General features: G+C 43.6%; 1 protein-coding gene across 1 annotated transcript in view; it reads left to right on the top strand.

Moving 5' to 3' along the window:
* The first annotated feature begins 1,613 nt into the window (after positions 1–1,613).
* The window catches only part of LOC143287832 (uncharacterized), a 23,911-nt gene continuing 9,603 nt past the window's right edge, over positions 1,614–15,921 (top strand). Inside the window, exons 1-4 of the mRNA XM_076596071.1 lie at positions 1,614–1,761; positions 3,045–3,227; positions 7,416–7,517; positions 12,125–12,318. Of these exons, the coding sequence (XP_076452186.1) occupies positions 1,614–1,761; positions 3,045–3,227; positions 7,416–7,517; positions 12,125–12,318 (627 nt within the window). The remainder of the gene's footprint in view (positions 1,762–3,044; positions 3,228–7,415; positions 7,518–12,124; positions 12,319–15,921) is intronic.

Here is a 15,921-nt window from a genome sequence, read left to right as displayed (position 1 = left end):
TGTGTGTGTGTGTGTGTGTGTGTGTGTGTGTGTTGGAGCTCATGTACGTTTATATGTATTTGACTGTGCTTTCATATGTGCTTGTACAAGTAAGTGTTCATCTCTGTGAGTGTGTGTGTGTGTGTGTGTGTGTGTGTGTGTGTGTGCCGTGGAAGCTGCGATACTTAGACTAGAAATGAGTGTGTGGAGGAGGGGGGTAGAGGAGGTGCACGGTAATGCGTGTGTGTGTGTGTGTGTGTTGGAGCTCATGTACGTTTATATGTATTTGACTGTGCTTTCATATATGTGAAACTGCATGTCTGGTGCATTTCTGTTATGCATGTGTGGGTGTATGTGTGAATGTGTGTCTTCATATTTTACATTTATTTGCTTATTTATCACCATTGTTGTCTTATCTATTTATTTATTTATGTTTTATTATTATCATTTTATTAGTATTACTAATATTATTACTACTACCTTTTTCTATATTATAATTATTATTTATTTATTTATTTATTTATGCAAGCTTATCTATTATTTATTCCCCCGTTGTTGTTTTTTTTTTTTTTTTTTTTTTTTTGTGTGTGTGTGTGTTCTCAAGGCCTGACTAAGCGCGTTGGGTTACGCTGCTGGTCAGGCATCTGCTTGGCAGATGTGGTGTAGCGTATATGGTTTTGTCCGAACGCAATGACGCCTCCTTGAGCTACTGAAACTGAAACTGAAACTGTAGGACGACAGTGTGGCTCCTGCAGAGGGTGGTGGCAAGGGTTGAGGACAGGTCGTTTAGGTCAGTGTTTTCTGTTGGACTGTAAGGCTTACAGGACGGACAGAGCATCAGTCAGGAAAACTACCTTATGGGTAGGACCTCCGCTGACCTCGATGAGGGCTGCTACTGTTTTCAGGGCTTCAGCCTCAGCCTTGTATTTGGTGGAGTAAAGGCCGGTAACGAAGCAGATCTTCTCTCTCTCTCTCTCTCTCTCTCTCTCTCTCTCTCTCTCTCTCTCTCTCTCTCTCTCTCTCTCTCTGTGTCTGCCTCCTGGGTACTGAATGTAGATTCCTACCCCCACCCCCCCACCCCCACAACTTTTATACAGCTTCCTCAGCAGAGCCGTCAGTGTAAACATGATTCCAGAACTCTATTTGGACAGTCGGTTTGGAGGTTGCTGAAGATATACGGTACTTTCTCTCAATGCCACTCTCTGGAGCCAACAACACCAGGGATGCTGGACTGAACGTGCCTGGCTGTTCCCTTCCCTCTCCCCATGCAGGGACAGCCTGACACTGAGGGATCTCTTTGGGGTCATGGCCAAGGATGTCTCGGTGTTGTCGTTCAAGGGTCCTGCTCTGGTGGACAAAACTTAAGCGAGGGACATCAATTTATTAGCTTGCCGCAGTCATCTTCAATGAGAGACAAACCCACTTTGCTCTTTTCACGGATTCTGTGGATATGACGATGGACATGGTGGCCGTTGGATGCCATGGGCGAAGCGGGTGGAGGTGTGTGTGTGTGTGTGTGTGGGGGGGGGGGGTGTTGGAGACTGCATTGCACAGCACGGTGGGTCTGGTGCAGGGGAGGTAATCCTCTGAGCTCAGCCAGGGACCGCTGCTGTCCCTTGGCTTGCTGTGTCACCATGACGGAGGACTTGCTGCAAGTGACCCTGGTGGTCCAAGAGAGATGGAAAGTGCTGCGGAAGATAGGAAGGAGGTGGAGGGTTTGGGGGGAGATTCACGAGGCCATGGACATGGTGGCTCTCAAACTGGAGTCTCCCAAGCAAGCAAGCAAGCCAAGCAGGTGCTGAAGATGGAGGTGACCTTGCTGAAGAAACTGCAAGGGAGGGACCGCGTATGCCGCTTCATTGGCCTAGTGGGCGGAACGAGCTTCAGTTTCAGTTTCAGTAGCTCATGGAGGCGTCACTGCGTTCGGACAAATCCATATACGCTAAACGAGCGGCTCAGACTATGTGGTGATGTCGCTGCAAGGCAAGATGAACCTGGCCGACAAAGCTGCTGCTTCTCTTAGTTTGGCTTGGGGCTAGTGGAGTCTTTCATGGGGGCTGATCCTGCAGCTTGGGTGAGGAGCTTGGCATCATCTGTAAAAAAATCTTCAGGAGGCAGGAGCCCTGTGAGAGTTCCAAGTGCCAGTATTGACGTTGACTTCATGGTGCCAGTGATGATGCAGGTTACCTTGCTCTACATTCTTCTTCTTCTGCGTTCGTGGGCTGCAACTCCCACGTTCACTCGTATGCACATGAGTGGGCTTTTACGTGTATGACCGTTTTTTACCCCGCCATGTAGGCAGCCATACTCCGTTTTCGGGAGTGTGCATGCTGGGTATGTTCTTGTTTCCATAACCCACCGAACGCTGACATGGATTACAGGATCTTTAACGTGCGTATTTGATCTTCTGCTTGCATATACACACGAAGGGGGTTCAGGCACTAGCAGGTCTGCACATATGTTGACCTGGGAGATCGTAAAAATCTCCACCCTTTACCCACCAGGCGCCGTCACCGTGATTCGAACCCCGGGACCCTCAGATTGACAGTCCAACGCTTTAACCATTCGGCTATTGCGCCCGTCGCTCTGCATTCAACCACAGAGAAAATTGGCTTTCCACCCAAAAGATAATGTGATGCTGGCGCTGTGTTGTATACACGCATGATGTGTGTGTACGTGTGAACATGTGTCTGCATGCATGCATATGTGTGTGTGTGTGAATATGTGTGTGTGTCTGCATGCGTGCCTGTGTGTCTCTGTGTGTGTGTGTGAATGTGTGCATGCGCGCGCGAGCGCGTTTGATTATGATAATACCTTATTCACTGTCCTCTCTCTCTCTCATCTCCCCTCCTCTTCCCCCCCCCCTCCTCCTCCTCCTCCTCCTCTTCCCCCTCCTCCTCCTCCCCTTCCTCCTCCTCCTCCCCCTCCTCCTCCCCCTCTTTTCCCCCTCCTCCTCCTCCTCCTCCTCCTCTTCCCTCTCCTCCTCCCCCTCCTCCTCCTCCTCCTCCTCCTCCTTCTTCTTCTCCAGAGAACGCGGCTTTCAACAAACCGGCCCACACCAGCAGCATCTTCGTCGCCTCCAGGTTCAGATCCACAGGGGGATGCGGGGGCAGTGAACGGCGACACCAGCGACCGGCCGTCCGTCAGCAACTGCTTCCAGACCAGGACGGGCGACAGGACGCCCTGGTTAGAGGTGGACCTGCTCTACGTGTACACGTTCAAGAGCATGAAGCTGATCCAAAGATACAGTGAGCGCCCCCCCCCCCCCCCACCCCCACCCCCCCACCCCCCCAAAAAAAACAACAAAAACAAAACAAAAAACAACTCAGTCCGCTTAATTAACTTTTTTTTTTTTTTTTTTTTTTTTTTTTTTTTTTTGTCTTCCTAGGAGAAATCTTATCTTCCTTCTGGTAGATGATGTAAAAAAAAAAAAAAAAAAATCCCTCTTGCAAAAAAGAATATGTATAAAAAAAGAAAAAAAAATACCCTAGAAATAAGCAAGAAAGAAAACAAACAAACAAAACAAAAAACAAACAAACAAAAACCATGAACGGGTTATTCGTTTATTTTCATTTTATTGGTGTCTTAAAATGATATAATTATCTTACTGAATATTTTCATTTCAGGCACACACACACACACACACACACACACACACACACACACACATTGTGTATCGTGTATTTTGCACCTGGAAATGCATGTGGCGTTTGTGGTTGTTGTTTTTTTTGTGTGTGTGTGTTGTTGTTGTTGGGGTTTGTTTTTTTGTTTTATTTTTTGTTAGAGATTTGTCAGAACCCCCAGAAAAAAAGTCTTGATGAAAGCAGGAAAAGCTTTGAAGAAAAAAAAAGAAAAAAAAGAAAGAAAACAATGAAAATGCCGATCTATAATTATGGCGTGCTTTCAGATAGAAAAATGCTCCGTTTCCAACACACAATTTTTCGACTCGACAAAACATTCGTTTCGTTTCGTTTATGTTCTTGGGGGGGATAGTTTTGTATGTAGCCGCACTGCTGTGTATAATAAGTAGCCTACACTGTTGGCAGGAATCACACGTGAGGCATTATTTGGACCTCCATAGCAACATCATCATCATCGTCATCCTCCTTCTTCATCGTCATCAATATAAACAAAACAGTCTCAAAGTCTGTGACCTTTCATGCCCTGCTCTCATGGTGACCTCAGTTTCGATACCCCTCCACTCTCGTGCTTGGGGTGAGTCCTGTCAATGTTGTCAGTGTCGGCAGATTCATAGGGGGGCTGTTGTTTGAGGGACGTGGTGGCGGTCTCCACTCTGGGAGAGACGCTCACTCAGTCTGGCTCCGCGACTAAGCCATTATTGTCGTTAGTAGGGGGCTTAGTAGGTGGTGTCCTAAGTACGTTAAAACAGAACAGGCACCACTGAACACCACCGAAGTGACTCAGCAGCAGTGCAGGGTCTCCTCTGGTGTGTGGCCTCCCAGGCGACCTAACATCGATGGTTCCCTGTGGACTGCGGACGCTGGAACTGCGAAGGACGAACCCGGGTGTGGCCGTGTATGGGGGAATCTAAATGAGCGGCGTGGGGAGCAATGCCACTGAAACGGCGCAGATGATGGGGCAGGCAAAAAAAAAAAGAAAAAGAAAAAAAAAGTAGCCTACACTGTTGGCAGGAATCACACGTGAGGCATTATTTGAACTGAATTGAATTGAATTGAATTGAAGGCTTTTTGTCTCTTGTTTTGCAGCATACCTTGGAGGCCAGAGGTTCGTTGGCACTGAGGTTCGAGTGGATGGAGCGATATGTTTTCAGTTTCCGAAAGACAGATTCCAATTTAGGGCACCGAAATATTCGCAGAAAAGTACGTTGTGAGATGCCTTTTTGTGTGTGGTTTTTTTTGTTTTTTTTGGGGGGGCGGGGTTTGTTTTTTTGTGTTTTGTTTTGTTGTTGTTGTTTTGGTTGTTTTTGTTGTTGTTTTTTTTTTTGGGGGGGTGGAGTGGGGAGGGAGGGGGGGTTGGTATGGTTCTTTTTGCGCGGTTTTTTTTGTTGTTGTTGTTGTTTGTGTGTGTGTGTGTCTTTATTTTAATTCATTGTGTTTTTTCTTCCAAAGATGAATACAAGGTACGCTGATAGATACGCGCGCGCGCACACACACACACACACACACACACACACACACACACACACACACATATATATATATATATATATATATATATATATATATATGTGTGTGTGTGTGTGTGTGTGTGTGACTGCTGCAGCTGTTCAGAAGAGGCAGGCCAGAAAGTCACGGGCAAACAAGCTCCCTGACAATGATATGCCTGTCTTTGTCTGCCCCAACTGTCAGCGAACATTTCGTGCGCAGATTGGACTATTCAGCCATCTGCGCACTCACAGATAGATTCATGAGCATCCTCCCCCCGCCCCCCCAACCCCACCACCACCCTCCCCCCATCCCCCAGCTGGATGACAACGATGGTCATCATCGATCTCGATGGACACACCACCACATTATATATAATAGAGTCTCCCGTCCGGGACCAACGGATAAGTAGGCAGGCAGGCTTATCTGTCGGTGTGTGTCCTCATAATTATGGGAGAAGAGGGCCGATTCTGGATGCGGCAGCACTTCCCACAGGTGTTTGCAAGGGGAAAACGTCTCCAGATATACATACATGTGTGTGTGTATCATGTATGTATGTACTCTGAGATCCAAGACTGGGGTGGCTGCATGGACTCGCTTTGCTCATGCAGGTAAAATCTCCATCAGCTGTTTCAGTTTCAGTTTCAGTAGCTCAAGGAGGCGTCACTGCGTTCGGACAAATCCATATACGCTACACCACATCTGCCAAGCAGACGCCCGACCAGCAGCGCAACCCAACGCGCTTGGTCAGGCCTTGAGAAAAAAAAAGGGTGAATAAATAATAGATTACGCTTACATAAATAAATAAGTAAATAAATAAATAATAATTATGATATAAAAAAAGGTAGTAGTAATGGTAATAATAATAAAATAATAAAAAAAAAATAAATAAATAAATAAGACAACAATGATGGTAAATAAGCAAATAAATGTAAAACATAAAGACACACATTCACACATACACCCACACATGCATAACAGATATGCACCAAACATGCAGTTTCACAGTTATGAAAGCACAGTCAAATACATATAAACGTACATGAGCTGCAACACACACACACACACACACACACATTACCCTGCACCTCCTCTACCCCCCTCCTCCACACACTCATTTCTGGTCTATGAATCGCAGCTTCCACGGCACACACACACACACACACACAAACACACACACACATCATCAGCTGTGCTGTGTGAGGTGGTTTCGTTTTCAGGTTTTACAATCACGTGCGTCAGGACGCTTACAGGGCGCTCAGTCATCTTCCAGAAGAAACATCAAGTACGAGGCAGGGTCCTGCAATATCTTTCATTCTGTGAACTTCAGATATGGGGTCAGTTAGTCACTCTGTCTGTCAGTCTGTCTGTCTGTCACTCTGTCTGTCTGTCTGTCTGTCTGTCTGTCTGTCTGTTTGCTTGCTTCTCTCTCTCTGTCTGTGTGTGTGTGTGTGTCTCTCTCTCTCTGTCTGTCTGTCTGTCTATCTCTGTCTGTCTCTGTCTTTGTCTCTGTCTCTCTCTCTGGCTGTCTATCTCTCTGTCTGTCTCTGTTTATCTCTCTCTCTCTCTTTGTCTATCTATCTCTTTTCTCTGTCTGTCTGTCTGTCTCTCTCTCTCCCTCTCTCTCTGTCTGTCTGTTAGTCTGTTTACCTCTCTCTCTCTCTCTCTCTCTCTCTCTCTCTCTCTCTCTCTCTCTCTCTATATATATATATATATATATATATATATATCTGTGTGTGTATGTGTGTGTGCGTGTGTATAACAGCTATTTGGTGTAATTCACTGTACAATGTCAAACTGATGCAAACTAGGCTGTCGGTATCTCTCTCTCTCTCTGTCTCTCTCTCTCTCTCTCTCTCTATGTATATATGTGTATGAATACACACACATATATATGTGTGTGTGTGTGTGTGTGTGCTATTGATTTTGAATAGATAAATATCAGTATCAGTAGCTCAAGGAGGCGTCACTGCGTTCGGTCAAATCCATATATGCTATTCCACATCTGCCAAGCAGATTTCCTGACCAGCAGCGTAACCCATAAAGAAATAAAGAAAAAGAAAGTATTTCGTCACGTCTGCAAAAAGGAAAAACAAACAAACAAAAAAACCCCCGACAACTCGCGTTTAAATGTTTCCTTGTTACTTTTCAAAACTGACCGAATACGCGGAAGAAAAGAGCAGCTACGAGGTGTGTGTGTGTGTGTGTGTGTGTGGTGTGTGTGTGTGTGTGTTTGTGTGTGTGTGCGTGTGTGTGTGTGTCATTGATCACATGGCACTAGGTTTATAATTTTGTTTATCGGCCTTCCAGTCTGCAAAATGGGCACTTACGGCGTCTACCCAGATGGATGTAAGGCCTGCACGACTTCGTGCAAATATTTGTGCAGCAACTTCTACGGGTGTCAGTCCCAAGGTAATCATAATATACAAATAGTAAAGAGTGGTAACTCTCTCTCCACACACACACAAGGTATATAACTTCAAACCAGTACTGCTTACGCTACCAATTCAGCTAGCACACAGGTAAATAAAAGGTACATTGGAACAAACCCAGACACTTCCCCCCCCCCGCCCCCCAAAAAAAAGGAAGCGCCGGGCTTGCTCTGATACCGATCACTTGACATGTGCAACAATGACAGAAGAAATGTGCAAAACACAATTTAGCTTTTATTCAAGACTGGCACACAGAACACACGGACAATACAGAACAAACACATGGTTGCCTCGGTGGTTTTTCAACTTGATATTAATAAACAATGACCATAATATAATAATATATTTTCGAGATGCTCCCCTCTGGTCGACGGTACAGAAGTATAAGGACGAAAACCATCGCTTCGCCAATAGCTTTTCCCCCCCAACGCAGTCAATGTCCTGTCTCTCGGACAAATCCAGAATGAGAATGATAAATAGAATTGTGCAATCAACAACCATCTACCTGAAGATCTAGTCATCAGCCCCATCCACATGTAATATGCGGCTTCTGTTTAAACGTGTGTGTGTGTCTGTGTGTGTGTGTTTGCATGTGTGTGCGTATGTGTTTGTTTGTGCAGTGCGTGCATGTGTGAGTATGCACAAGTTTTTATATTGATATGCACTTGTATGTATCCTAATTTCTATTGTATCTGTGGTGTGTATGATTTTCGATTTATGTTCGTACCTTGTTATGTACTGTCAATATTCCTTGTCACCCCGGTACACTTGGTGATAAAGACATATTCTATAGTAATAAATGCAGGCTTATATAGCGTAGTACTTCCATCTCAGACGGGGCGCATCGCGCTTTACAATAAAATAAAATATACTAATTTATGACCGAGTGACGTTTTTTGTTGCTTGTTTTGTTTTTCGTTAATTTTTTTTTTTTTTTTTTATTAAATCAACATAGTTTCACATCACACTGGCTAAAACTCACATACTTCAGACTGAGTGAAATTAAAAGCATGTAAATCAAAACAGACAACATCACAGTCACGTCTCACATAGGATAATAATAATAATAATAATAATAATAATGATAATAATAATGGATACTTATATAGCACACTACATGTATCCAGAAATCTGCTCTAGATGCTTTACAAAAACGCTTTGTTAACATAAAACATTACATCTATGTTACATACACACGCCAAAATATGACTACACACACACACACACACACACACACACACACACACACACACACACACACACACTCTACGTACATACATTTTAACAATACATGTATATCTAACAGCTACCCTAACACATACGCACACATAGGGCAGGACAAACTTACATAAACGCACGCGCACACAATACACATTCATATACATGCATGTAGTTTATGTACACATACATATGTACACATACATAGGACAGGCCCAAATGCCAGCCAAATAAAACAACACATCACATTCACCCTTGTCAGAAGAGGGCACCAAGGAATCAGGAGCTTGTTGCATTGCTCGGACGGAAGAGCCTACTAGCATGTCGTCGTAACCCGCTACTAACAGTGTGTTGTAGTATGGAACTGACCAATGGCGTAGTTCGGTCAACGTAGGCATTTAGTCTAACTGTGTGTAGTATGGAACTGACCAATGGCGTAGTTCGGTCAACGTAGGCATTTAGTCTAACTGTGTGTAGTATGGAACTGACCAACGGCGTACTTCGGTCAACGTAGGCATTTAGTCTAACTGTGTGTAATATGGAACTGACCATGGCGTAGTCGGTCAACGTAGGAATTTAGTCACGTGTAACTGTCAAAAAATTAGAACAAAGCAATTGCAACGGGCGCCTGGCCTCACAGAGCCACGCTAAAAAAAATAAAATAAAAAATTAAAAAATCATCACAAATGCACACGAATCAACACAAAGAGCACACTCAGTGATCAAATAACAGCAAGCATATGCAGTTGGGAAGTTTTACCTAGAAAAAAAAAAAACAGTTTGAGAAGATATGACTTGAGTGTTCTCTTGAATGCTAGTATTGGGGTGTGTGACGGATGTGTGAGGGTAGTGAATTTCACTGTTTTTTGGGTTGCAAACCAAAAGAATAGGAACGTTCACCGTAAGTTCTCTGTACGAATGCTTGCAATAGACAGTGGTGCGCATGTCGTTTAAACAAACAGCTGATCTGAAGACAGGCAGGATAAGAATCACACACACACACACACACAATACACACACACAACACAATACACACAACACACACACAACACACACACACACACACACACACACACACACCACAAACACACACACACACACCACACACACACATCACAACACACACACACACACACACACACACACACACACAATTTACAGTTCTCTCTTTTCCTTTTCTTTTCTTTTTCCTTTTACCTTCTTTCCAGTCCTACACTACACACACACACACACACACACACACACACACACACACACACAACACAGAGAGAGAGCAAACAAACACACACACACACACACACACACACACACACACACACACACACAACCACACACACATAATTACACTTCTTTCTTTTTCTCTTTTCTTTTTTTTTTTTTTTTTTCTTTTTTTTTTTCTTTTTTTACATTTAACCGTCTTTCCAGTCCTGTTCAACGTGGCATACAAAAAGCCAATCCTCTTGGACAGGGACCAAAATAACGATTCTTACGCAACCGATGGTGACGCTGAGCCTATCAGTGACCAGCGCTGTACCACAGCGCATGCGCACAGCCGATCGCAGGCGCCAGTCCTGCAGAAGTTGACGCGTTTACCTGGAGACCACTTTCAAGATCTTCAGCGTCACATCTATGGAAGGCGACAGTGCTGCTGTAATGTTCTTCATGTTCTTCTTCTTCTTCTGTGTGTGTGTGTGTGTGTGTGTGTGTGTGTTTGTTTGTTTGTTTGTTTTTTTAATTTTTGTTTTTTGTTTTTTTACACACATTTATTTGCTTATTTATCATCATTGTTGTCTTTAAAAAAAAATTTTTTTTAATTTATTTATCTATTTATTTATTTCGTTTTCATTATTTTTATTATTATTAATTTATTTATTCTTTTAATTATATTATTATTATTTATTTATATATTTATTTTATTTATTTTATTTATTTTATTTTTGTCTCAAGGCCTGACAAAGCGCGTTAGGTTACGCTGCTGGTCAGGCATCTGTTTGGCTAGATGTGGTGTAGCGTATAAGGATTTGTCCGAACGCAGTGACGCCTCCTTGAGCTACTGAAACTGAAGCTGAAGCTTCTTCTGCGTTCGTTCGTGGGGCTGCAACTCCCACGTTCACTCGTATGTACACGAGTGGGCTTTTTTACGTGTATGACCGTTTTTTTTAACCCCGCCATAAAATAAATTAAAAAAAAAAAATAAAAAAAAGAGAGAGAAAGATTTCCAAGGATGCTGGCTCTGTCCTGCTCATTTGCAGGACTTTTTAACCCTTTCAACGCCAAGCTCGCATTTATGCATAGGCGTGGTAGAGGACCCATGTTACTGAAAGGTTGACCATTCACTGGTCTGTTTATCCATGAACCTACTGCTCTTAATGTTCGGTGGTAGGATAGGACGTATTTTCTATACATCTCAGGGGGAATCCCCAGCTATTTTTATTCTTAGCCACTGTCTTTTCTGTGTTTATACCACAAGGGGATTTTTTTGTTCTCTGAATTGACTGGCGGTGAAAGGGTTAAGCGTCCTTTGATTTCTACTTTAAATAATAACAAAAAAAAAAAAAAACAAAAAAAAAAAGTTTGGGGGGCGGGGTGGGGGAGGGGGTTGGTTCGGGCTGATGGAAGAGAGTGAGTCTGTATGTCTGTTGTGTTTTTTCTTCTTTTTTTTTTTTTTTTTTTTTTTTTTTCCCCATTCGCATTTATTGCTTGGTTTATATGAAAACACACCCACTCAGGTTTATGAACAAAGGCAACCCAAGCGCGAGTTTAAGCTATGAGTCTTGCAATAATTATGGTAGTCTGAGCAACATAGAGTTGATGATAATTTTACTTGAGAAATATATATATATATATATATATAAATATATCCATGAACGTTTATTAGCAAAATGCCACACAGTGTCGATGTTAAAATTGCTGACACATGGTAAAATGGATGAATGTTCCTGTTTATAGTATAGGCCAGTCCGTAGATCTTATGTGCTAGTATAGTTTTTCATACAACATTTTGTTGTTGTTGTTGTTGTTGTTTCCACGTATGGTTTTCTACAATTGTATGAATAAGAAAGTACTCTTTTCTAGTAAATGCTAAGAATGTCATTTTCAGCGATGCACTCATTTTTTTCCTGTCTGTCTGTCTATCCTGTGTCAGTGTCATGCACGTTTACACTCGAAACTCGACCAGATGTCATCTTGTGTGTGTTTGTGTGTGTGTGTGTGTGTTCACTTCGTCCTACTGCTCTGTGTGTGTGTGTGTGTGTGTGTGCGCGCGCGCGCGTGTGCGTGCGTGCGTGTATATATATATATATAAATTATATATGCACGCATGCACGCACCACATGTATTTGTTTGTTTGTTTGTTCGTTTCTCACACAGCCGAGAAATCCCTCAAGAACGTGTACGTGTCGGTGTCCAACTCCTCTGATGACGTCACCACCGCCGACCCGCCCTCAGGCCAGAAGTGTGGGCTCGTGAGGTCCGTCCCCACCCGAGGCAACGTGTCCGTGTCCTGCAGTCCTCCCAAAGTGGGCAGATACGTGCACCTCACCAAACACGACACGAGCGGGCTGGTTGTGTGTGAAGTGGAGGTCTTCGGGAATTACGTGATTAGTGAGATGAAAACCTTTTTTTTCTTTTTTTTTTGTTTCTGTCGCTGTTCACTATTTTCTTTTTTCAAGCTTGGTATAAACAGAAGATTCCAGAAAGGGGGGGGGGGGTGGCAGCATAAATTCTTCCTGTCTTTCTTAATCCATATACTTAAGTCTTTCAAGGGGGGATGTAATTCGCGACACTCAAAAGTTAAAAAAAAAAGAAGGCCGTATTAATATGATTTACTGGCGTTAAAATTGTGACACAAGTGCGAAAAAAAAGATTTTACTTGCGATGAAATTTGATGAACTGTGTGTGTGTGTGTGTGTGTGTGTGTGTGTGTGTGTGTGTGTGTGTGGGCTTGTAGTCAAGAACGCAGGGGGGGAAATGTGACGGAGGCAGTGAAGCAGCCGTCTGCCCCAGCACGAGTATTTGTGAAGATGGTCAATGCAGTAAGGCAGTGAGGGGTTTTACTTTCTCTCTCTCTCTCTCTCTCTCCTCTCTTCTCTCTCTCTCTCTCTCTCTGTCTCTATCACTGTCTCTCTCATGCACACACACACACACACACATATATATATATATATATATATATATTTTATTTTTATGATAGTCAGTCGTGTCCGAACTATGACCATCAGAACAGCAGAGGAGGCAACTGCTGTTCCGACTATTTGGGCTAGAATTTGATTATAGTGAGAGTGGAGAGTACATCCCCACTCTCTCGGCCAAGAGGGTTTAGTATGTACATATATGGGAGTGATGGCCTAGAGGTAACGCGTCCGCCTAGAAAGCGAGAGAATCTGAGCGCGCTGGTTCTAATCACGGCTCAGCCGCCGATATTTCCTCCCCCTCCACTAGACCTTGAGTGGTGGTCTGGACGCTAGTCATTCGGATGAGACGATAAACCGAGGTCCCGTGTGCAGCATGCACTTAGCGCAATTAAAAGAACCCACGGCAACAAAAGGGTTGTTCCTGGCAAAATTCTGTATAAAAATCCACTTCGATAGGAAAAAAACAAATAAAACTGCACTCAGGAAAAAAAACCCAACAAAAAATGGATGGCGTTGTATTGTAGCTACGCGCTGTCCCTGGGGATGGGCAGCCCGAATTTCACACAGAGAAATCTGGTGTGATAAAGTTTCAGTTTCAGTAGCTCAAGGAGGCGTCACACTGCGTTCGCGGGACAAATCCATATACGCTACAACCACATCTGCCAAGCAGATGCCTGACCAGCAGCGTAACCCAACGCGCTTAGCCAGGCCTTGAGTGGTGTGATAAAAAGAAATACAAATACAAATATACAAACCATTGTCTACTTCTGACGTGGTTTGCACCCACATCACCCCCCACTCCCCCTTTCATTGTCCAAGAGAATGAAGTCAGACCCACTTAAGTCGCTGAAATTGAGAAAAGCCGCTGACCCTGACAACATCTCACCAGGCCTTTGGGGAAAGTGTGCAGTCCAACTAGTTATCTTGTGTCTTCACTGACATATTTATTTAACATGTCCCTTCAGTCTTGTGTGGAGAGAGAAAAAGAGAGACTGTGTGTGTGTGTGTGTTTGCGTGCGAGCATGTGTGTGTGTGTGTGTGTGCGTGCATGTGTGAGTATGCACAAGTTTTTATTTTGATATGCACTTGTATGTATCCTAATTCCCACTGTATATGTGCTTGTGCGTGATTTTCGATTTATGTTCGTACCTTGTTATATACTACCCTCCCCCCCCCCCCCTCCTCCAAATATTCCTGCTGGTCAGGCATCTGCTTGGCAGATGTGGTGTAGCGTATATGGATTTGTCCGAACGCAATGACGCCTCCTTGAGGCTACTGAAACTGAAACTGAAACTGACTTTCAAAGAGGAATATACTCTCTGTCAGTCAGTTTGTCTGCCTGTCAACATGTTTCTCTCACTCCATGTATGTGTGTGTGTGTGTGTGTTTGAACGTGTGTGTATCTGTCTCATCTTTCTGTTTCTGTCTCTCTGTCTATCTCCCAATGAGAAGAGTGAGAGAGAGAGAGAAAATAAAAAGAGAAGAAGTAATTGAAGACTGCTCTGAATTGATCAGACTGCTTCTGTTGTTACAGAAATCAGTGTAGGAAATCGATGCAAGAAGGACCAGCCTTGTGTCAACGGTACTATCTGTGACAGGGCCAAATGTAGTGAGTGTGTGTTTTTCTTGTTTTCTCTCTTTGGTTTTTGTTTTGTTTTGTTTTTTTAACGTGATCATGTTCAAAGTATTTAGTTTACAAAAGACACCATCACATCAGCGCTGCCCTGTCTGAAATTTCAGTGGAAGGACAGCAGTATCTCCATGAAACACATAACTCCTGCCAGTGCTTTCTGCCTGTCCATTTGGCGAGACATGCAGCACAAACAACACAACACAAAACAACACAGCACTGTTCAACACACAACACAACACAACACAGCACAACCAAAAACTACACAGCATAGCACAGCACAAACACATCACAAACAGCACAGCACAGTGCAACACACAAAACGCAACACAGCGCAGCACAGTGCAACACACACACATAACAACACAAAAAGAACACAGCACAGTGCAACACAACACAAACAACACAGCACAGTGCAACACACACACACATAACAACACAAACAGCACAGCACAATGCAACAGACACAACACAGCACAATGGAACACACACAACACAACACAAACAAAAACTACACAGCGTAGCACAGCACAAACACCACAGCACAAACAGCACAGCACAGTGCAACACACAAAACGCAACACAGCGCAGCACAGTGCAACACACACACATAACAACACAAAAAGAACACAGCAACAGTGCAACACATACATAACAGCACAAAAAGAACACAGCACAGTGCAACACAACACAAACAACACAGCACAGTGCAACACACACATAACAACACAAAAGAACACAGCACAGTGCAACACAACACAAACAACACAGCGCAGCACAGTGCAACACACACATAACAACACAGCACAACATAGTGCAACACACACAACACATAACTAACTGCACAGCATAGTGCAACACACACACACACACACTCACACACAACACAACACAAAACAACACAGCACAGTGCAACACACAACACAACACAAACAACACAGCACAGTGCAACACACACAACACAGCACAGTGCAAACACACACAACACAACACAAACAACACAACACAGTGCAACACACACAACACAACACAAACAACACAGCACAGTGCAACACACACAACACAACACAAACAACACAGCCCAGTGCAACACAAACAACACAGCACAGTGCAACAGACACAACACAGCACATTGCAACACACACAACACAACACAAAACAACCACAACACAATGCAACACACACAACACAACACAAACAACACAGCACAGTGCAACACCACAACACACACAAACAACACAACACAATGCAAAAAACCACAAACAAAAAAAAAACACAGCCCCGTTCAACAAACAACACAAACCAAAAAAAAGCACATGGAACACACACAAAACAACACATGCAACCACCAAACAACACACAAAAAAGCCAGTGCAACACCAAACACAAACACACAACACAGC

The sequence above is a fragment of the Babylonia areolata genome, chromosome 12 (genome assembly GCF_041734735.1).
Source record: "Babylonia areolata isolate BAREFJ2019XMU chromosome 12, ASM4173473v1, whole genome shotgun sequence".
NCBI lineage: Eukaryota > Metazoa > Mollusca > Gastropoda > Neogastropoda > Buccinidae > Babylonia > Babylonia areolata.
Note: the sequence above shows the minus strand (reverse complement) of the source record. Positions and strands in the feature narration are given on the sequence as shown.